The sequence below is a fragment of the Brachyhypopomus gauderio genome, chromosome 14, assembly GCF_052324685.1.
Source record: "Brachyhypopomus gauderio isolate BG-103 chromosome 14, BGAUD_0.2, whole genome shotgun sequence".
NCBI lineage: Eukaryota > Metazoa > Chordata > Actinopteri > Gymnotiformes > Hypopomidae > Brachyhypopomus > Brachyhypopomus gauderio.
Window position 1 is genome coordinate 6,257,523 of NC_135224.1, and position 22,845 is coordinate 6,280,367.

The following is a 22,845-nucleotide window of genomic DNA, read 5'->3' on the forward strand; positions in this document are numbered from 1 at the left end:
CACACCAAGTTCACTGCTCACGGTTGACGTGATTGGCGCGTTTCAGCCGGTCGGACGCCAATCAGGCTGCCGAGTTTTCTTTGAGAACAAGAAGCTTTAAAGCTTCCACACATTTTTATAATATTGTATACCTTTAAAAATCTAGCAACTATCCAACAGAGCAGAAGTGTTTCAGTGCGTCACTCTTAAGAGGGAGAGTGACCAACACAGAGGGAGAGACGGCAGGAACGTGTGACTGCCAAAGTCTCAGCACCTGAGCAGTGAGTCTAGATGACATAACTGGATAAAGCAGAGGCTGAATCTGCCAGTGTTCCTTATAAAAACCCAACATGCCGTTCTAGTCCGGTTTATCAACATATATAGACTTGAGAAAATGACTGATCAATGGGGGGGGGGGGGTCATTGGGTACTGTGCTACTTCCTGCTTTGTGAAGTTGAAATCAGTTGTCTGCAATGTAGAAAGGGGGCAGGTCCGTTCTCAGATCTGTTTTTAAACTACTGCCTTATCGCCTGATCAGGGAACAGTTGAGCCACAGATTAAGATACTCCAATCTATCCAACTTCTTTTGTGATGTGACGTTGGCTCTTAACCCTCGCAATCCCGAGTATTTCTGTTTGGGAATTAAATGCTACAGTTCTGTGACATCAAACCGAGCATGCATTACAACTAATTTAATCCCGTTGAACCTAATCTGAAGATCTGGGGCGCGTGAAAGGAGCGCGCGCGAGAAGTGCTGCACTTCCTTCACGCGGATTGTTGAAGTATGTGGTGTTGGAAGGAATCGTAAGAAAAACAAGATAAAAAAATGAAACGTACACGAAGTTTAATCCACACAGAATGTATGAGAAATAAATCAGACTGATCTGAGTACAGGAAATGACTCGTACGCTTATGAAACTCCGCGTAGGTGACTCAAAACTTTAGTCATTCTCATATTCACACAACGTTTACCGTAAGAAGATAATCACATGTAAAGGGTCATCTGCTCGGAGTTATTAACTACATTTACACAACAGTGTGTTAATAATAATACACGATAATCACGTGTGAAGAGTCATTTGCTCGGAGTTATTAACTACATTTTCACAACAGTGTTAATAATAATACACGATAATCACGTGTAAAGAGTCATTTGCTCGGAGTTATTAACTAAATTTTCACAACAGTGTGTCCAGACAGCAAATGAACATGACGAATCATCCCTGGCGACGGTGCCTAACGAGCACTTTAATATCAGCACGGTAATAAGGTGGTAAATGAAAAGGCCCATTATGGAGTACAGGTTACTCCCCAAGGTGGTGGTGAAGGTCCACCAGAGAAGAACATCCACCCTTCACTACACCCAACGGGTCGGGGGGGGTTTCTTTTATCTTATATAGATTTGGCATTTTCACTTTGAGTACCAAGGGCATACGTGTTGCGGGTGTTGAGCTTAAAAAGCGAATCGCCTCAAAACATAAATAAATAAATACAAAAATACATAAATGGATCGATGATTATGACAAACACTGGATACTGGATACAATGACTCAGGCGAGACGACTGGTGTTATTGTTCAATGATCTTAAAGTCATGGTCCTGTTCCTCAACTAAGCTACCAATCTCTCTCTCTCTCTCTCTCTCACGCATACACACACACACACACACTGTGCTTGTAGTGCGTCTTTAACGAGAGGCGTATCTTTCTGGCACTCAAGCGCCGCTCTACTCGGCAGCGAGAAATTTCCGCTTCCTGCACCGATAAACATCCTAAACGGAGTTGAGAAACACTCCCAGCCAGCCTTCCTCCACCAGCCTGGGCTCCTCCACCGTGAGCAGCCTACACCTCTCCCCGTGCGGACGGACGCGGAGCCCCGCCGAACTGCCCCGATACCCCCGAGCGGTGCGGCGCTGAGACACAGGCCGCCTCCAGCATGTCGGAGCGGGGAGGGCTCCCGAGGACTGGAGGGGTACCGTCGCCGCAGCCCTCCAAGCCGGTGGCCATCAGCTCCAACCGCCCGGTGCACATGAACCTGTACGCCACCTGGGAGGTGGACCGCTCGTCCCCCAGCTGCGTGCCGCGGTAAGAGGCGGGGGCACCGGGGGGGACCGGGGGGCGAGAGAGGCGGTTCTGTCCGCCGGATGCACACCGTCGTGTGCCGTGAGCTTTTACACAGTCGTGTGTGCGGGTTTGGCTAAAACGGGTCGGGTTCGGGCTGAATGTCGGTCGTGTGCGTCGGTCGAGGAGACACAAAGACTCGGTCGTGTTTTTTTGTGTTTTACTTCTGCAAAACAAAGAGAGCCGCTTAGTGGTGGTGGACACGCCGGACACCACGTCTGGGTCTCTGGTGCCGTCAGTACGTGAACCTTCCCCCCCTGTCAGCGGTCCAAACGAACCGAGCTTTGTAGGTCCACGTACACGAGACCGAACCACCTCGTGCGACCCCCGACTCGGCGTTCGCAGTCTTGTGGTTTTCTGCAACGTGTTACGAGGACTACATTAAATAAGCAATAGAAGCTGTTGGGTCATTTTTGGACCCATTTATTTGGTCATTTCAAACTGTTGACCTTTGTGGCCACTTGAACTGGGTGATGAGGTATTGTGTTCGGGCTCGCCAGGCCTACGGTGGACGGGGAGAAACCCCAGTCACTGAAACGGGCTGATACTGAATGGTTGAGCCTCTGGGAGAAGCGCAATAATCAGCAATATTATTTATCTGTTTGCGTCTTTGATGGTGGCCATTAATAATTGATGTGGTTTTGTTTAGTAGAATTTTAATGGGGAGAAGATTGCTGTTGAAACTCACCGGCAGCTTAACTCCAGCTTTAATACGGCTTAATGAGAAGCACGTGACACCTGTGTGAAAGAGAGGTGTGTGTGTGTGAGGGAGAGAGAGAGAAAGTAAGACCGTCTGTTTTGTTGACGCAAGTTGTTTCTCCTTATACTCCGTCCCAGATGTCTGTTGAATTAGTCGCCCAGTTGTGTGCGTGCGTGTGTGTGAGAGAGAGGGAGAGAGAAAGAAACCCTTGGGGAAAGAGTGTGGCGTATTTCTCAGTGCACGAGAAAGTGTGACTCATCACAAAACACACTATATAATGGACTATAACATTTTCTGGGTATTATCAGAACAAATTTATAGGCTACCCACGAAAGCATGAATATCACGCTCAGAGTTCGCGGATTCATCCACAGTCCAGTGGTTCGGTTCGACTAGCAATATTTACTTAATGTTCCTGCAACGTAGTTATGATTTTATACAAACACAACGGAATTTGGACAATCACCGAACACCCAGGATGTGTTTGGTTTAGGTCAACAATTGCAGGTCCTCCCGGTTTGTAGTGCATTGAGCAGTAAATCTGCGGATCATTAGTTTGCTGAATGTGTCATTATCAGTGAGTAACGGCGAGACACACAGTGGCGATATATACGCCTACAAAGGACACAATGCGTTTACCGCAGGCAAACGCGCCGGCCGGTCACTCTCATTTGCATCTGTTTCCGCTGCAGTCGGTTAGTGCTGAGTGTGTCGCATCCTTTTGTTCGCGCTGCTACAAAATTCCCTGTTGCAAAAGTACCACTGCAATCCAGCTGATAAAACACGGGAGACGGGAGAGCAGTTCCAGTCACGAGCTCCATCCTGTTACTACTGCTGCTGTTACAGTTGACTCTGCTGTCACTGGTCCTGTAACCGCTGGCTCTGGTGTCACTGGTCCTGTTATCGCTGGCTCTGCCGTAACTAGTCCTGTTAACGCTGGCTCTGTTGTCACTGGTCCTGTAACCGCTGCCTCTGTTGTCACTGGTCCTGTAACCGCTGCCTCTGTTGTCACTGGTCCTGTAACCGCTGCCTCTGTTGTCACTGGTCCTGTTACCGCTGCCTCTGTTGTCACTGGTCCTGTTACCGCTGCCTCTGTTGTCACTGGTCCTGTTACCGCTGCCTCTGTTGTCACTGGTCCTGTTACCGCTGGCTCTGCTGTCACTGGTCCTGTTACCGCTGGCTCTGCTGTCACTGGTCCTGTTACCGCTGGCTCTGCTGTCACTGGTCCTGTTACCGCTGGCTCTGCTGTCACTGGTCCTGTTACCGCTGGCTCTGCTGTCACTGGTCCTGTAACCGCTGGCTCTGCTGTCACTGGTCCTGTTACCGCTGGCTCTGCTGTCACTGGTCCTGTTACCGCTGGCTTTGCTGTCACTGGTCCTGTTACCGCTGGCTCTGCTGTCACTGGTCCTTTTGACTACTGGTTTGCCTGCTGCTGCTGGTAATGCCTTCTGACGATGAGTTTTACAACACGGATTCACAGAGAGTGAGAGCTGTTGCTCAATATCAGAACAAGCTGGAACAAGATTTAACACGAAGTGCCTGGGGTGTCTACGGGAGCGGTGGCATGCTTGCTCAGACCACTCGTTACCTGCTGAGACGCACTCACACCTCAGTGCATGCACAGTGGGGAATGGTGAGGGAAAGAGATGAGGTAAGGTGTTCAGTTACTATAGAACAAGGAGGGAGTTTGTGCTGCAGCAAGAGAAAATGGCACCAGTTGATATCCCAGATCACAGCTGACCCGTGGGGCCTGACCCTACGCTGACGGGCCTTGAGGCCTGACCCGGGCTTGCTCAGCAATAGGCAGCCTGTAGCTGGAGGTTTATCCTGAGAAAGTCCAACACCTCTTAAAAACGTCTAGCAGGAGCACCAAGCACGTTGAGCTTGGCTTTACCTGTGCAAGGGTTCCTTCATTTACTGTAACACCAGCCCAAGTTACACCATACACACTTGAGCTCTAGTGGGAGTGTGTCCGTGCATTCGGCCTGGTGAGGGGTGTCTGCATATCTCCAGACCCCCCTATTTATATACACACACACACACACACACTGGGTGTTTATCTGACACCATCACACTGTGCTTGGTGTTTGGCATTCTCCAGCTTTCATCCGTATCTGAAGAACGTTACGGGAGATTCCCATGAACAAGTCTCCAGTTTTGTTATGTACACTCACTTGGCTTTGGGTGGGTTGCTTTGTGGAGGTGTGTGTGTGTGTGTGTGTGTGTGTGTGTGTGTGTGAGAGAGAGAGAGTGTTAGTGTTTTATTCTGTCTCTGTTTCTCTTTCGCAATGTGCCGTCACTCTCACCGTGGTCACCACGAAGCCTTTGATTAGTTTTATTCTTTTTGGAGCTTGTTCCTTTGTTTCCAGACAGACTACGACTTGGGAAGAGACGCGGTGAAGAATATAAATACCCTTCCTGTCCAACATGAAGTTTCAGAAACTTAGAGTTGCATCGTGGGCTTATTTTAGACCAGCCTACATGGAGCACCAGGCTACAGGGGCCACAGGGCCACAGGGAGGGCCAGGAAAGCAGCAGCATTTACTGACATACTTGGGGCATTTTTGGAACAGAATCACGATTGAATGTACCATAAATCTGTGCACTGTTCCAGCTCATTACAGAAAAACCCATTTAAATGCACAAAAATGAAATCCTAAAATGGTATGATGATGATGATGGAATATGCTTGATGGTGTTTACACCTTTTCCAAAGCTGTAAATTCCAGTTAATTCTGTAACCATTTGTTTAAATCGGGAATCAAAATCTTATTTTTGTCCTAATATCTTTTCAGAGATTTGATCCTGTCCTGAACTCGGCCCTTATAGATCCCTGTGGTTATTTCAACTACAGAACCTGATGGTACCACACCAAACGTAATCTTTCTGAAACTTTTCACCTTCTGTTTGAATGTATGCCGTTTGAAGCCAGTTCGATGCTGCACATCAAACCATGAATGTGTGTTGCTGGGCACTGAGGGATTTGATGCTCTAACACAATGTTTTTTTTTAAGATTCTATTTTTCCGAGGTACTTCAGAGACCTCAGAGATTGTTTTTATGGCATCATGAAAATTGAATAATCACTTAACTGTGTAAAGCAGCACAGAGCGCAGTTCTGTATTGTGGAGTGCAACAGAGCTGCCCTCCCAGAGGCCGCAGGGTGGTGTGTCGGGTGGTGTGTCGGGTGGTGTGTCGGGTGGTGTGTCGGGTGGTGTGTCGGATCGGGTGGTGTGTCGGGTGGTGTGTCTTTCACCACAGCAGAGGTGGTGAAGCAGCAGGAGGTCCTGCGAGGGTGAACAGAGGATGATGCCTGCATTGCAATCCAGGCTTACGTGCTGGTGATGAGAGAATGCAGGCTGAGAACGCCGTGTGTGTGTGTGTGTGTGTGTGTGTGTGTGTGTGTGTGTGTCAGTATAAAGCTCCCTTGACCTGAGGAGTTAGAAATGGTCCCATAAGGACTGAATGAGGAGCAGACACACCTCAGCCCAGTGAACCAATAACCCATTTGTTAGCCATTGGCTGCCAGCGGACATGGGCCCTCCTAGAGCCCAGCACCAGCCAATGAGCTTCGTTGTTGTTTAAGCTCCTCCCACCACCCCAGTTTACAAGCAGGTCATCAAACTAACTGAAGTTTCAGGCTGTTGTCTTGTAGGACGCTAGATAGATTTGAGGTTGTTGCTGCTGTTCTCCACACAAGAGCCCAGTTCTGTTCCTCCCTTCTTCTTCCTCTCGCAGTTTTTAATTCGTTTTTCCTGTTTCCTGTCACAAAGGCTCTGGAGCTGTCAGGCTTGGCAGGAAGTGATGCGTGTTTGGCACGGGCTCCTCCTATTGGCTGCCCACTCTTGTTCTCCGTTCCTCCGTCCACTGTGCGTGTTGGCCGTCGGGTTCCTCTCCCGTGTTTCGCTGTTTCATTTCTGGTTTGGTTTTTCTTCCTCCGATCCTCAGACACTCTAATTTAGCTGAAGTGGCTGATTTGAAAGCAGTTTTTTTTTCTTTTACTCAGCAATGTATCAACACATTTATCGGATTTAAGAGCAGTTCAGCGATCCCCTGCGAAACTAGTTACAAGCTCCTTTGCCTCCAGAAAAGTGGAAAACACAACTTAATCTAAAACTACAGGACAGGCTATTAATTGGAATTTTGTATAATGATAAAAACTAGACCTGAAGCGAAACCTAAACTAATTAGTTCCTCTCTTTCATGAACACGCACACCACCCAAAATATTAATCTTCCAACACACTGACCCACTAACACATTGACTTCAAGCTCCGTTTTGTTACAAATTTTACAACAGTGAAATGTTACTGACCACGTGACTCTGTAAAATTGCTGACATTGCAGGTTTAAATAAAGGCGTCCAAGTGCAGAGTCCGTCTTCGTCGCTAGCTCCCTCTTTATGGACGGCTCGCTCGCTCCTTGGGACAACCTGTGACCGGTCCAATAAATGATTATAAGCATGCTTCAGTGATCCGAGGGGAAGCTCACCGCGTGTGGGAGGAGTGAGGGGTGTTTAGCTGCACGTGGGAGGAGTGAGGAGTGTTTAGCTGCACGTGGGAGGAGTGAGGAGTGTGTAGCTGCGCGTGGGAGGAGTGAGGGGTGTTTAGCTGCGCGTGGGAGGAGTGAGGGGTGTTTAGCTGCGCGTGGGAGGAGTGAGGGGTGTTTAGCTGCGCGTGGGAGGAGTGAGGGGTGTTTAGCTGTGTGTGGGAGGAGTGAGGGGTGTTAGCTGTGTGTGGGAGGAGTGAGGGGTGTTTAGCTGCGTGTGGGAGGAGTGAGGGGTGTTAGCTGTGTGTGGGAGGAGTGAGGGGTGTTTAGCTGCGCGTGGGAGGAGTGAGGGGTGTTTAGCTGCGCGTGGGAGGAGTGAGGGGTGTTTAGCTGCGTGTGGGAGGAGTGAGGGGTGTTTAGCTGCGCGTGGGAGGAGTGAGGGGTGTTTAGCTGCGCGTGGGAGGAGTGAGGGGTGTTTAGCTGCGCGTGGGAGGAGTGAGGGGTGTTTAGCTGCGCGTGGGAGGAGTGAGGGGTGTTTAGCTGTGTGTCCTGTCCGTCTGTTCTGAGTCAGGACATTGTTAGAAACTCTGATGATTGGGCCAGCCTTGAACTTTTTCGTGTCATTGTGGTATAATTGTTGTGCGATGACATCTGTAATCATTGGAGTTTGTGAGTCAGAGGAAATCTTCAGCCAGTACATGACTGAGATTGACATAAACATGACATCACTCCCACTCCAATTTCAGCAAAGGAGAAATAACCATTACTTTGAGGAAGCCAGTGTAAAGACATTTAAGGCATGTGTGTTTCAGACAAGGTGCTATTGCTGTGGATCAGGTTTTACCCACGTTTGAGCGCCACCTAGTGACTCCCTCTGACACCCCCACCCACCCACCCACCTTTGAACAACATATCTTCTCAGTCTCTCTCCTTCTCCCTGTGAATGTTGGTTGGGGCCCTTCTCTGCCTCTTGTGCGTGCGTGTGAGAGTTTGTGACGTCTTTGGTGATTCCGGCTTTATCTTCATGCGGGTGTGTGTGCAGAGCTCCCAGTGTTGGTGGGTGGGAGTGTGTACTCGTAGAGACATGTCTTATCTGTTCATAACACGCCCCCACAACAACACCAGCGTGTCTCCTCAGCTAGGGGTGTTCCAGTCGGTGCATGGTCCCCTTTAGCAGCCTTTAGTGAATATGAGGCAATGTTAGCTTCTCCTGAATATGATTAGCACTAATGTGTCTGTAGCACACACACTGTAGAGTGTGTGTGAGTTCTAGTGAGACCAGCTTAAGAACATTTAGCTGAGAACCTTACTAAAATAATAATAATAATAATAATAATAATAATAAGCCCTTAACCAACTTATTTGTAGCTGTAGAACTTTTCTTTTATCTAGACAGTTAACCAGGCGAGCGCCTTATCTCTCTCTCTCTGTGTGTGTGTGTGTGTGTGTGTGTGTGTGTGTGTGTGTGTGTGTGTGTGTGTGTGTGTGTGATTGAGCCCCAGGCCACAAGCCGAGACAGAGGTCTGTTTGTGAGGAAGTGAAGAATGTGCATCCTTCCTGTTAGAGCTTCCCGATGGAGGAAGAGGCCGATGGGTTCAGACACCTAGGGGTGTTTGTGCGTGCACACACACACGTGCGTGCACACACACATGCGCCTGCTCCCGTGCGTGTCGGACGGAGGTGGAGTGTGTAAGGGCGGCTTGTGAAAGCTGAGCTTGCAGAGGGTCACTATGGCAATATGGGCGTTTCCGTCCTTTCCTTTCTGCTGTGTGTTTCACAAACCGCATTTCACAAACACAAAAAAAAAACAAAACGTATTGCAGCCACACTGACACACACACACACACACACACACACACACACACACACACACACAGGATCTATTGCAGACCCTCACACAGACACTTCTGAAGCACATTGGCTTCCATTTTTTGGCAGTGGTAAAAATGCACTTCTAGACAGCACCTCGAGATGGGGAGTGTGTGTGTGTGTGTGTGTGTGTGTGTGTGTGTGTGTGTGTGTGTGTGTGTGTGTGTGTGTGTGTGTGGTAACCACAGGGTGCTGTACCTACATGCTGTAATCTTGTTATTCTTCTGGCGGGTTACACCTCTAACTGTGATGAAGCAAAAAAAAAAAAAACCTGAACGAGTGTTGTCATGACGACTAAATTTGTCCGTATGCAAATGAGTTGCTGGTCATAACTCCATGTCTTCACCTGCTGTCGGTTCTTGAGTGGATGGACCAGACCGCTTTACTGTTCATGGGAAAGCGAAGTTGATTTAGCCAGCTGGGCCGACCCATTTGAACAGTTATCTCGCTAGGCTGCAGAAGTGGTAGACATGCACGCGCGCACACACACACACACACACACACACTTCCAAGTGCCCACCCTGGAAGCATGGTGCCAGACATTGTGTGGGGGTGTGCATGCGTTTCTGCACCCACATATGAATTGAAATCTAAGTATGTCTCTGTGGACACGGTGTAATCATAATGGCCTGTCATCACGTGGGCACACGCATGTGTGTCAGCAAACACACACATCCTGTTGGCTGTGTGTTATCTCAGAGAGAGGATGAGTTCATATCTGGGATTGTACCGCATCCAAGAAGGGGAGGGGGGGGGGGGGTGAAGAAAGGAGGGATGGGGAGAGGTGGAGTGAAGGAGAGGAAGAAAATGAGAAGGACTTGATGAGAGAGGGTACAGGCGTGATGGAATTGGATGGAGGGAGACGGTCCTATTACATGTGATCAGAGAAGAGGAGGAAGAGGAGGGAGCGAGTGGATGTCTGGACTGTCAGATGGCGCTGACTGTCACGGCTTAAATTGAAGAGTCTTTCAGTCTCTTGTGGCCTGCTCCTTCTTAGAAGAACCCCATCTCTTCAACAAAGAGACCGAGGGAGAGAGAGGGAGAGGTGGAAATAGAAATACATCAGCCTATGCATAAAATGGTCTCAAAATGAGAACACCGTATACATTCATAATCATGATTGGCGGGGGAAAAAATAGTATAAAAAAAGAAAAGAAACATTCTGCACTGCAATGACGAAATTGCTCAGAATGTCATTATAAAAGCATTCTTACGTCTCACGTGTGTGCACTTATTCACACTCACCCTCCACAGAAAAGTGAAGTCTATTGTCATCACACCGTGGTATGTCAAACCACAAGATCTTTTGATTGCAGGCTTAAGAGCCTGAAACAAAGTGTGTATCCACAGACTAGCTGAGGTGACCTTCACCCCTTCATTACCCGAGCTTGCCTGCATTCCACTGGTGCAGGTGAAGTGATTCATGTACACTGTCATTGTTTTGAACAGTTAGAGCTGGTCAGAGGACCGTTTGAAGTATATGACTGGAATTAACTTTCCGTTGATGGGGTTTAAATCTGATCCAGAAAAATTATACAGTGCTGCTTGAAGGTTTGTGAACGCCTTGAGTAGTTTATATTTTTCTGTTTTACCATGATTCTCTTATTTTATCATCACCCGTTTTTGTATGTGAATCGTCAGGTTTATGTTCATCAGTTCCATTTACTTGTTTTAAGGGAAATGTGTAGGTTGCCAGCAGACTACATGAAACCTTGAATCAGAGCTGCATTGGTAAAGTCAATTAGGTAAACATGAAGGATAAAGGAAGCCCCTTTCGGACCGGGTTCAAGTCCCGCTCACAGTAAAAGGTGAAACACTGAGTGCTCAAGTAGTCAATTAAGCAGACCAATCAAATGAGACAACCTTGGGAAAAGATTTGAGTCACACTGATTAAAAGGGAAGGGAAATCAACCAAACCACTGTTGTGCCAAGGCGTAAAGCACACAGATCAACAATATCCAGAGGAAAGGAAACCTCTGAGGACACCAAGAAGAAGGTGGTGGCCATCAATCGTTCTGGGGAAAGATTACCCGTCTCCAAAAGATTCTAGCACCATCCGTCCACTGAAAGAGCTGCAGACCTCTCTGGCTGCATCTGGGATAAATGTACAGGCGAAAAATCTATAGGCATTGTTCTTTCTTGAGAGCAGAAGCTTCCTTCTAGTTCAAAGTTGCCCATTTAAACTTTGCCAGAGAGCACTTGGACAAACCAGAGGCTTTCTGGAAGTCCATTTTCTGGACAGATGAGTTGAAAATTGAATTATTTGACCACAATCACAGGCGCCATGTTTGGAGGAGAGACAACACTGCATATAAAGAGAAGAACCTCCTCCCAACAGTGAAAAATGGTGGTGGAGATGTGAAGGTCTGGACCTGATTTACTGCCTCCAGACCTGGACGACTCCATATTATCCAGAGAACCATCAATTCTGGACCATCAACAAATGACCAGAATGTCCTGCCGTCATTCAGGGAGTTGAAGCTGGGACGGAAATGGATTATGCAACAAGACAACGACCCAAAGCATTCCAGCAAAACTACCAGAGAATGTCCTAAGAGAAAGAAGAATTGCACTCTGGATTGGCCCAGTCAAAGTCTGGATTTCAATCCCATAGAAACGTGGTAAGATCTGAAGATGTCTCCAACCTCTCAACTGGAGTTCTGCAAGGAGGACTGGGCAAACATCTCAAAAAGCAGATACGAGACACTCTACTACAAAAGGAAGTCCTACAAGCTACTAACCAATAGTTCACATACGTTTGCACTTTGATTTTCAGGTCTTTGAGAGAAATGACTTTTGTTGAATAAATAATGGAAAATGTATATATTTTGTGTCCCTTACGTGGGAGGTATGTGATATCGGTGATGTGTGGTCACTTGCTGTGATTTTCCCACTGTGCTGGACAGCTAAGAAGTGGAACATGTTGGCTGCCTTTTAAAGGTGCAGTAATGCTGAAGCCCTGACTTATGGCGCATTTCCACTAGGGCCTGCTTGGCGCGGTACGGTTCGGTACGGGTCGATTCGCAACGGAACGGTACGGTCGCGTTGTGTTTCCATTACAATGGTGAACCACCCCAATGTGGGTGGAGTCGCTGTTGGCGCGCGGGTTGTAGTGTCGTGACATCATTTGTATACGACCACAACACCGGTCGACGCCCCTTAACACATAGCATTATTGTATCTTATTTATCTTTATCTTCATTATTGTATGTGGTTGCTCTAATTATTGATAATAATTTGGTATTACTCAAACAAGCTGAACACACCCTGCATAAAAAGCATCAGTCATACAATCAAATGAAATCAAACTTTATTATGAAATATAGATATTTAAAGTACAACATATGTAAATAATATAGTTATAGTTTTAAAAAAGTGCAAAAAGCAAATATATACGTATAGCTTTATATGAAATAAATATTTATAGTACTACAAGCAACATTTTGTGTGCTTTTACTGGCGTCTGTCTCGCATGGTGTTCACAAGTTCGCCAAGCACCCCGAGGAAAGCCCGGTTGAAGGAAACATTTTCCGCCAACTCCGCTCGCCTCGTCAGTGGAAGGGGAATCTTGAACGTAAAAAATAACAAATATTAAACACAAGCATTCCCGTGAAAGCAACAACAATATAGCGTAACTGCACAAAATGTGTAGCACGTCATCGCTGCTCATGCTGTGTTTATGGCTACAGCTAACTAGCAACTAGCAAGGCTAAGAGCTAGCTATTGTACAGTAGTGACTGTGGTGGTAACATTAACTACAAACACAGCTCTAAATTCCTGCGTTTACAATAGATGCGTTCATATTACCTTCATATTACATCTTTTACGAGCCTAGTAGTAAAACTGTGAAATCACAATACACTCACCATTCTCCGTGGCCTCCAGCACCGACAATGTCCAGCACGTTTTCTCTTCCGTTACTGGCTGGCCGGTGACCGTATATGACATCCATTTGCTGGAACCATTTCCAGTCTTTGCGGTTTGCTCCGCTGTGTCCGTTATGGTCCTTCACCGCCCGGTAATCGCGTTAAGCTTTTTTAGCTTGGACCGACCGGCACTGCTGAACGGACCGCTGGTAGCCATGAGTGGCCATTAGCGCGGAAACCTCGCTAAAAACCTTTACATTTCTAGTGGCCCCGTCCAGTTCGCCCTGGATTTTTTGATCGCTGATTATTAACAGAAAGGTTTGTACCTCGGCGTTTGACCAGGGAACAGACTTCGCTCCTTGGGTTTTAAAAATGGCTGAGGAGTCCATAGCATAGCGGAGGAGTCGCTCTCCTGACGCAACCTGTGACGACACTCCCTGGCCAATCAGTGTCATGCTGTTCCTCCACGTCACAGAACTGTACCGCTTCGGAACGGTTAGAACCTCAAGCGAGTCGGTACGAAAAAAGTACCCAAAGGGGCCGGCTCACAGGGTACTGGTACTAATGGAAACACTCACAAACCGTCGCGAACCGTACCGTACCGCGCCAAGCAGGCCCTAGTGGAAATGCGCCATTAGTCTTAAGTGTTTTGAGTGCAGGGTCAGCCATCGAAACGAGGAAGTGTTTTATTTTTAATCATAGGGATTCTTCTGACCTTTCCGAGGTTTCCCTGAGCGCCAGAATAAAAAAGATGGAAAGAACAGAAAAGATGTAAAAATAACTCCAATACAGACACATTTGTGCTTCTTAAAGTTTGACTGTAACTGTGCTGGCTTCGTTAATTAGCTGAAGTGACGACTTGAAAATGTCATCCTCTTAGAGGAAGTGACAGAATGAGCGACTGATCCATTAAATGTGTAATCTCCCACAATGCCACGTTCTGCTGTCTTCAGATGTGATCCCGACTCCAAGGCTTTGCTCGCCTGCACTCTTGGGAAGCTCTGCCAAGATATCCTGGCCTGTTTATGAAGTTGTTTGTTGCTTAAATGACCAAATTACTCAAGTGTAAACTTTCTGAAAGCAGTGAGCGAATCGTAAACCGTGTTGTAAGATGTGTTACCGTACAAGCTCCCATAACATGACAGTTATTTGGAAACATTTTAAATGGGGTTAAACAATGATGCATGCAGCTTGTATTTTGGCAGATAACAACCAAGCTGAATATATGCCAAACACAGTTTTCACAAAATCCCAAAATAACATGTTGGCCCTTCTAGAAAGTTTCCAAAGATTGAGTCTCTGTTATTGAGCTATGTACAAAGACAGCGTTTCAGTTCAGTCTGCTTATGAGTCCTATGACCATTCAACACTGCTTGTGGAGAACAGACAAACTGGTTTAGTTTAATTCAGTGCATACCAGTAATTCATATAGAACATAGTGAAGTTTTGTAATTACTGAATTATATTTGTATTATTTATGTATGTTGTGGGATGAAGACTGGCATGCTTGAATAACTAAATGCATCAGATTTATTCATTATTTCACTATGAAGTCAATTCACGATGCAGAGATGTGTGTATGCGCGCCCCTGTGCGTGTTTTAGTCAACTATGAGCTGCACAAAATGTTTAATGAAACGAGGAGAGACGTGCCGATCAATAGATACTTTATGAAAAAAGAGCGTTTGCTTACACACACACACACACACACCCCTGCGTGAGGAAGCACACAGCACTAGCACTGACTGACAGGCGTGCATGCGCACTAATGAACCGCCTCACTTTATTAATCTGTGTGCATGCTGTGTATTTGGAGGATGGAGTGATGCGTTTGGCTGGTCTGTTTGTGTGAGCTGCATGTTGATTATTCCCACGGAGAACACGCATTCATACAGAGTTTACTCTTGTCAAATGTTTTAACAAAGTCATTGACGGGTCTGAGATCAAATGAGGAGTTCTGGGTCTGCTCGAGTAGGTCTGGTTGGTGGTGTGTAAGAGGTTCTTGCTTTGACCTTGACATTGAACACTCAGCTTCTCTGATAGTATCTTGCTTAAGCTCCTTTTATTTCAGTGCCTTTCACAGTTGGGACACACACACACATGAGCCGAACTGCTCCAAACTAGGACTGGGAACCAGACATTTCTCCTTACCGTTAAACAAATTCACCTCTAATATCACCCCAGTGTGTTGCGTATCTATCTCCTGCTGGTAGAAGAAACATTTATTTTTGCGTGTCTAGAATTTAAATTCCTTTCAGAAAAAAATCTTGCCAGTCATCTTAAGGTTGTTTCCACCCAGATACTCTAATAAATGAATAGGCAAGGCCTCCTGGGCAACTCGAGCCCTCTGTTGTTCTACGGTAATATCTTAAACCGCTTGTGTGTTCCGCTGGGTACACCGACACCTTTTAAAACCGAGCTGGGCTCATTTAAAATGCCCCTTATCGCCTTGGGGAACTGGACCGGATGCAGTTGGCAGACTGAATGGAGACTGCAGGCCTTTCTCACATGTTCAACACACACAGTGTAACGTTGTCCTGGTCCACCAGTGTAACGCGCTGTTGTAATGCAACCAAATGTAATTATCGGTTTATTAAATGGGAAGACAACCGTGATCTAATTGTTCATTTCTAAAATGCAGTCGGTAATTTTTGCACATTACTAGATTATCGATATATCACCCCAGCCCTCCTTCAGATCGATGTGGTAGTCTTTATATAAATTCTATTAATGATGAGGTGAAAGTTTTCAGTGATGAGTTGCGCGCGCCGTCTGGAGAGGAAGAGGCACGTGATCAGTCCCGCGTCCCTCTGGTCTCACACACACACACACACACACACACACACACACACACACATCTGTTCTTTCAGCTTTGCGAGCTGAAAGTTCTTACTACATGGTGCTGTTTGAATTTCGTTTCACACTAGGATTCACATCCAGGACTAGGATGTGTAAGTAAAATGTGTGCATGTTATCCAGCTCTGTTTCTTTGGGATAAGCAGATTCGGACCTCAGATCAGATCTTTACTTCATCTTGTAATAGTTCATATTTGTATTTGGGCAGGAAGGGGATCCAATATCAGATCTTGAATGTCTTGAATGTGTGTGTGGAGAGAAATATGAGCTCACTGGGTTTAAAACCCAACAGGATTCAGAGTGTGTGTGTGTGTGTGTCTCTGTCTCTCTCTCTGTCTCTCTCTCTGTCTCTCTCTCTCTCTCTCTCTCTCTCTGTGTTAGTGTGTCTGTGTGAAAGAGTGAGTGTTTGCACATTAGGGTTGAAAGATCAAAGCTTATAGATCGTCTGATTTTGGACTCGGGTCAGGCTCCAGGATCAAAAGGAAAAGGTATTTGGTTTTCCCCCAGTAGGCTTTAAAAGTGTCTGTGTGTGTGTAGGGTCTGGTGCGTGTGTGTGTGTGTGTGTGTGTGTGTGTGTAGGGGCTGGTGCATGTGGCAACAACAGACTCCCCCTCCCCAGGCTGTGGTGCAGGAGAGGTGGTACAACTGCACCAGTGAGAGGATGATGAGGGGCAGGGAGGGGAAACGTGATGGAGGGATGAATGTGTTGGATAGCAAAGGCAGCAAGGGACAGTCACCCCTCCCAGCAGGGCCGGCCCACTCCCCACACACCTTCTTAAGGTCACTGAAAATCTACCGCATAATGGGATCCACTGGGGGTGGAAGGTGTGTGTGTGTGTGTGTGTGTGTGTGTGTGTGTGTGTGTGTGTGTGTGTGTGTGTGTGTGTGTGTGTGAGCGCGTATGTGAGTGCATGTGGCTATGGAAATGAACCATGTGTTAATCTTGACAAGGTCAAATGTGGTCACTGCGCTGTGTGTGTGTGTGTGTGTGTGTGTGTGTGTGTGTGTGTGACCAGAATATGTAATGGAGGAGTGTTGCTAGAGTGTATTGTTACGCCTCCTTTGGCACCTGCACTTAGAGAATCACACGTCGGGCGCACGTGCTGTGAATGATCAGTGAATCACACGCGTGCTGTGAATGATCAGTGAGGGGTGTTTGGGCAGCAGAATCACACGCGTGCTGTGAATGATCATAGAATCACACGCGTCGTCCTGCCTCACACTCAATCCAGCTACTGCAGCCGTCCTGGAGATCTTCAAGGAGGCTCCGCCCATCCTGGAGCCCCACCTACTCAGGGGTGGAGAAAATGCATCTACCCTTGTGCAACCTAATCTGTGAATATGTAGATAACGTAATCTGTCGTACGCAACGTACAATAAAAAAATCCCAACAAGCTTCACACACACCAGCAGAATGAGCTGTCTTGCCTGAGCGGTGATTGGTCAGCTTTGTAGCTGTGTGTGTGTGTGTGTGTGTGTGTGTGTGTGTGTGTGTATGGCTCAGAAATGGCCGTTTATCAGAGTTTGAGCTGTTTTTTTCTGCTTGGTCTTGTATCTTAGCTGCTTTGCCTGCTATTGATTGACCCCTGATCTGAATTATCGATTAACTGATCGGCTTCCTTGCCACATAAGATCCTCTTTCATGTCTCTATGGATTTAGTGGTAGTTTCAATCAAACGGAGCCACCAGCCCCCCCAACAAACAAACATGGACACACTTGTGCTGGTGGGGGCAAGACCTGTGGACAATGGCACATCTCTCCTGACTCCCAAACCCAGGACGCCCAGCTCGTGACAGGGCAGGAGTAGTTTATGGAACCAGGAGCTCACCCTCCTGGAGACAGAGAGCTTTTGATGTGGAGTAATGAGTTTTTAGGGTGGCCTGTTGATTAATTACAATCATAGCTTAGCCTGGCGTGTGTGTGTGTGTGTGTGTGTGTGTGTGTGTGTGTGTGAGTGTGTGTGTGTGTGTGTGTGTGTGTGTGTGTGTGTGTGTGTTTCCACCAACCTAAATAAAGGATTTCTGCCATTAAAGCCCTCAGCTGGCCCCCTCGTCCTGGTCTATTACAGGTGCTTGTGCACCTCTGTGGTGTCTCAGCGTGTCTCCTGGAGTCTCACTGTGCCAGGCTTTCTTCTAATGACGCTTTCAGTAATGGTGGCATTAGCCAGATGGAAGCTCAGTTCTCCCCCTGTCCTGTCCATCACTCCCACGGCACAGTGGACCCCCCCCCCCCCCCCCCAAACACACTTGCCCCACCCACATAGCCTATGAATTATTCATTAGACTGTTACCCACGGAGTCCTCTGGGCCCTGCCCACCTGTTCTGACAGTGTCTTGCGCTCTGCTCACCGTTGTTTTAAATGGGGGTGTGCTGCAAGTCGTCCAGATGGGGATTCGCGGGTGGAGGGCGGGTGGGGTGCGGGTGTGTGCGGGCAGAGGGCGGGTGTGTGCGGGTGGGGGCGGGTGTGTGCGGGTGTGTGCGGGCAGAGGGCGGGTGTGTGCGGGTGGGGGCGGGCGGAGGGCGGGTGTGTGCGGGCGGAGGGCGGGTGTGTGCGGGGCTCTGCTCATGCACGTGGTTGTGTGTGTCGGGCCTGATGAACTACTCCAAACCCTCACGCTTGCTGTTACAGGGAACGTTGAGCACTTACTGCGACCTGCGTACAGCACTGTTATATACATCTGCACCATCAGCTGAATCTGCCCGTCTGGCTACTACAGACCAGACAGGAGGTTTACAATACCTGTAATAAACACACACACACACACACACTTCTAAAGAGAGAGAAAGTGTGTGTGTATACTGCAGCAAGTTGTCTAGTTAGTGAGTGTGCGCACAAGCGTGTGTGTGTGTGTGTGTGTGTGTGTGTGTGTGTGTGTGTGTGTGTGTGTGTGTGTGTGTGTGTGTGTGTGTGTGTGTGTGTGTGTAATTGTAATTGATCCATGCTGCTGAGCTCTGGCCTGATTGAACTGCACTATTTCAGGTTCCATCTCGGCGTCCCAGCGGACTGTGAATAATTCACCACAGTGACCTTCTCTTTCTGCCCAAAAAGCCACACGCACAATATGCTAGTACTCCTGGTCTATCCAGACTACTGCAGTGTGTGTGTGTGTGTGTGTGTGTGTGTGTGTGTGTGTGTGTGTGTGTGTCATGCACTCATGCATGCACGTGTGGTCGTGTATTTTTGGATGTACAAAAGAAGAGAATTCTGGCCAAAAGAATAGGCATGCTTGATACCATTTTTAATATATGTACATTAAACTTAAACTAGACAGTACTTCATAATATAATATGTATTTTTGCCTAAATAGACCACCAGTACTCAAACATCCAGTGAGGTGGTCACCCAATGGTAACCACTTCAATTACACATTCAGTAATAACAAACAGAAATGTTCCTTTACAGTGATGCCCTACTATGGAAAGACTTGAATTGTTGAACGTCACATTGGTCTTCGATGCACTGTGTGAATCATTCTGGTAAACCCCAGGGCTGCTAGTCTCCAGCGGTGTGTGCGAGCGAGCGTGCTGACTAGCGTGCTAGCTAGCCCCAGGTGCAGGTGGACTCTGAGGTCTGCGGGGTGCTGATCACGTCTGCTCATCTGACCAGCTTCCTGTGTCTTCAGGCTCTTCAATCTGACTCTGAAGAAACTGGTGATGCTGAAGGAGTTGGACAAGGATTTGACCTCCGTCGTCATCGCCGTCAAACTCCAGGTACACGTTACACTGGAAGCTTCACACTATGTCCCCCCCCCCCCTTTCCGGTTCTGTCTGTATCTGTCAGTTTCCTGTTTGTGCTCTTCTTCACCTCCTCTCTGCCCCCCCCCCCATCTTCTCCTCTCTCCTTCCTTTCAGAATGAAGTGTTAATGGGAACCTCACGGAAGATCTGCTGTCAGAAGTGTGAAAGTGCAAAAATATTCACCATCTGCTCACTTCCTCCCTCTCTCTCTCTCTCTCTCTCTCTCTCTCTCTCTCTCCCTCTCCCTCTCCCTCTCTTGCCATATTCCTCCCTCCCTCTCTCTTTTTCCTGTTCTCTCTTTACTTCTTTTTCCAGGGATCAAAGCGAATTCTGCGCTCCAATGAGATCTTATTGTCTTCAGCTGGACTGACCGAGACTGACTTGCAGCTGACCTTTTCATTACAGGTATCCCCATATACACGTGTATCACAGAGTCCTACGGCCCTTATTACACAGCAACTGTTAAAATAACTTTAGCGACAGGCTTCCAAGTTTCATTTTAAATGAGTTATTGAATTACACGGCTTGGGTTTGAAGTAAGACATCTTGGTTTGACTGGGTGAGGGAGAACGTGATGTCCACCACCTTGTGACAGAACTCCAGCATGTCCCGTGTCTCGTCTGACCCCCCCCCCCCCGTGTGTCGCAGTACCCACATTTCCTGAAGCGCGATGCCAACAAGCTCCAGATCATGTTGCAGCGGAGGAAGCGCTACAAGAACCGCACCATCCTGGGCTACAAGACCCTCGCGCTGGGCCTGATCAACATGGCCGAGGTGGGAGTCCCGCACAGAGCCCCGTACGGCCGACCCGTCGGGGAGGGAGAGAGAGCGTTTGACAGCATCGTTATTTTAGTGATGAAACCTCTCTCTCTCTGTATCTATCTCTCTCTCTCTCTCGTCTGTCTTCGTCTCTCCGCCTCCACCCAGGTAATGCAGCACCCTACTGAAGGTGCCCAGGTGCTGGGCCTCCACAGTCAGCTGAAGGAGGCGTCGGTACCGGTGGCGGAGGTGCGGGTCTACTCCCTGTCCAGCCAGCCCATCGACCACGAGGGGCCCAAAGCCAAGATGAATGGTGAGAGTGTGGGGAATGAGGGTGGGTGTGTGTCGGAGAACTGACGCCAGTGAGATTAACTGGGGTGGAGCTGGAGATCACATTGATCTGGAGATCTCGTTGGTCTTGGTGAGCTTTAAGGAGCATGTGTCTACTGTACTGTGTCCTCCTCTATTCCACTGGCTGGGTCTGAGGTTTGACTCATTTGTTTTTATTTCCTTCTGTTCACTTGATTGCTGTCTCCTTCTCTCTTTTTTTTACATTTTCTCTCAATTTTGTTCTTTCTTTCACACTTGTTCAGATCGCTCTCCAGACATAGATAACTACTCTGAGGAGGACGAGGAGAGCTACTCGTCAGAACAGGAGGGCAGTGACGACCCGGTCCATGGACAGGTAACGGAGACGGAACCTGTCTGTCTGCTGATGAGGGAGAACAGGAGGACGCAGATAGACAGGAACAGGATGAGAAAGGGTGTGTGTGTGTGTGTGTGTGTGTGTGTGTGTGTGTGTGTGTCGCATGTCTCCATTCACAGTATCTGTTTGATGAAGATGATGAGGTGAGAAAGAAGAAACCTCGACGTAAACTTCAATCCAGTGCGGCAATCACCAGAGTAAGTACACACACACACAAAGTAATACCCAAACTTTGTAGAGCTGGAATGAGCCAAACTGAACAAAAGTAAATCAGAAATGAGTGATTATAAATGCCAATGATCATTACTCCATATGCACGCACACATACATATACACTCACAAACTCACACACACACACACTCGAGAGGACCATCGGTCATTATCACGGAAACTGCTAGGATAATGTATCACTCTTTATAACACAGTTTAGCACTTTTAATGGATATAAATGCATATACTAAGCCTCATTTAACACAAGGGTGATCACACACACACACACACACACACACACACACACACACACACACACACACACACACAGCTGTATCCATTGGATCTGATGGGGCCTTTTGCAAATAATCCAGCATCAGCGTCTAGACTGACTAGAAACCGCCAATAAAATTAAAATTGTTTGTGGTTGTAATCTATTCCTTTATGCCAAAATGTGATGGAATCCTGTTGAGGTGTGTGTGTGTGTGTGTGTGTGTGTGTGTGTGTGTGTGTGTGTGTGTGTGTGTGTGTGTGTGTGTGTGTGTGTGTGTGTGTGTGTGTGTGTGTGTAACCACTCACACTCCCCTTTCCCTCCACAGCAGCCCAATATCAAGCAGAAGTTTGTGGCCCTGCTGAAGAGGTTTAAAGTTTCGGACGAGGCAAGTGCCTGTTAGTTCTGCTGGTCCTGGACCTGCAGTCCTCTCCACTTGTCCTGCTCTGTGGCATGTTCTCTCGCTTCCTCAATCTCTCAAACATAATCTACAGTGCTGCTTGAAACTTTGAACTCTTTGACTAGTTTGATTTCTCAGTTGTCTTACCGACTTTTTAAATATGAAGTATCAGTTTCATGTTCATCAGTTCCATTTACTTGTTTTGAGGGAAATGTGTAGGTTGCCACCAGACTGTATGAAACACTGAATCAGAACATGAGCAGAAGTAATTGAACCACAGCTCAATTGGTAAACCACAATTGGGTAAAAGACTCATGTGAAACACAAGAGTGCTCAAGTACGCAGACCAATCAGAGGAGACAACCAAGGGAGAGGAAGCCAGCCAAACCACTGTTGTGCCAAGGCGTAAAGCACACAGATGAACAATGCTGAGAGCAAAGGAGACATCTGAGGACATCAGGAAGAAGATGGTAACCCCATCAGTCTGGATTTACCAATGGAGGGAACTCCATATCACCACAACTCCACCCAGTAGGTGAGAGCCATCACAACTCACACCAAGAAGCGCCAGAAAAATAACAATTCGGGTAAAGACCAACCCACACGTCACCTCCAGAGAGATGTAGAACTCTCTGGCAGCATCTGAGAGAACTGTAGATGTGTCTACAATCAGGCAAAAATCAATAGACACGGCATTCATGGGAGAGTTGCTAGAAGGAAGCATCTGTTATCCAAGACACAACATGGTTGCCCATTTAAACTTTGCCAGAGAGCACTTAGACAAACCAGAGGCTTTCTGGGAGTCCATTTTCTGGACAGATGAGTTGAAAATTGAATTATTTGACCACAATCACAGACACCATGTTTGGAGGAGAGACAACACTGC

General features: G+C 47.4%; 1 protein-coding gene and 1 long non-coding RNA gene across 3 annotated transcripts in view; one reads left to right on the forward strand and one right to left on the reverse strand.

Moving 5' to 3' along the window:
* Window positions 1–1,631: 1,631 nt before the first annotated feature.
* LOC143475232 (phosphofurin acidic cluster sorting protein 1-like) overlaps window positions 1,632–22,845 on the forward strand; it is a 33,933-nt gene continuing 12,719 nt past the window's right edge. Inside the window, exons 1-8 of one of the 2 annotated variants that reach the window (XM_076973016.1) lie at window positions 1,632–2,063; window positions 19,500–19,587; window positions 19,929–20,018; window positions 20,262–20,387; window positions 20,541–20,685; window positions 20,966–21,057; window positions 21,198–21,275; window positions 21,888–21,947. In XM_076973016.1, the coding sequence (XP_076829131.1) occupies window positions 1,915–2,063; window positions 19,500–19,587; window positions 19,929–20,018; window positions 20,262–20,387; window positions 20,541–20,685; window positions 20,966–21,057; window positions 21,198–21,275; window positions 21,888–21,947 (828 nt within the window). In that variant the 5' untranslated portion in view covers window positions 1,632–1,914. The remainder of the gene's footprint in view (window positions 2,064–19,499; window positions 19,588–19,928; window positions 20,019–20,261; window positions 20,388–20,540; window positions 20,686–20,965; window positions 21,058–21,197; window positions 21,276–21,887; window positions 21,948–22,845) is intronic. The other variant, XM_076973015.1, reaches the window with a different exon arrangement.
* Window positions 12,443–13,649, reverse strand: LOC143475697 (uncharacterized). The gene is made up of 2 exons (XR_013121089.1): window positions 13,021–13,649; window positions 12,443–12,721 (listed from the first exon to the last, which is right to left on the reverse strand). It is a non-coding gene; the product is annotated as an uncharacterized LOC143475697 (long non-coding RNA).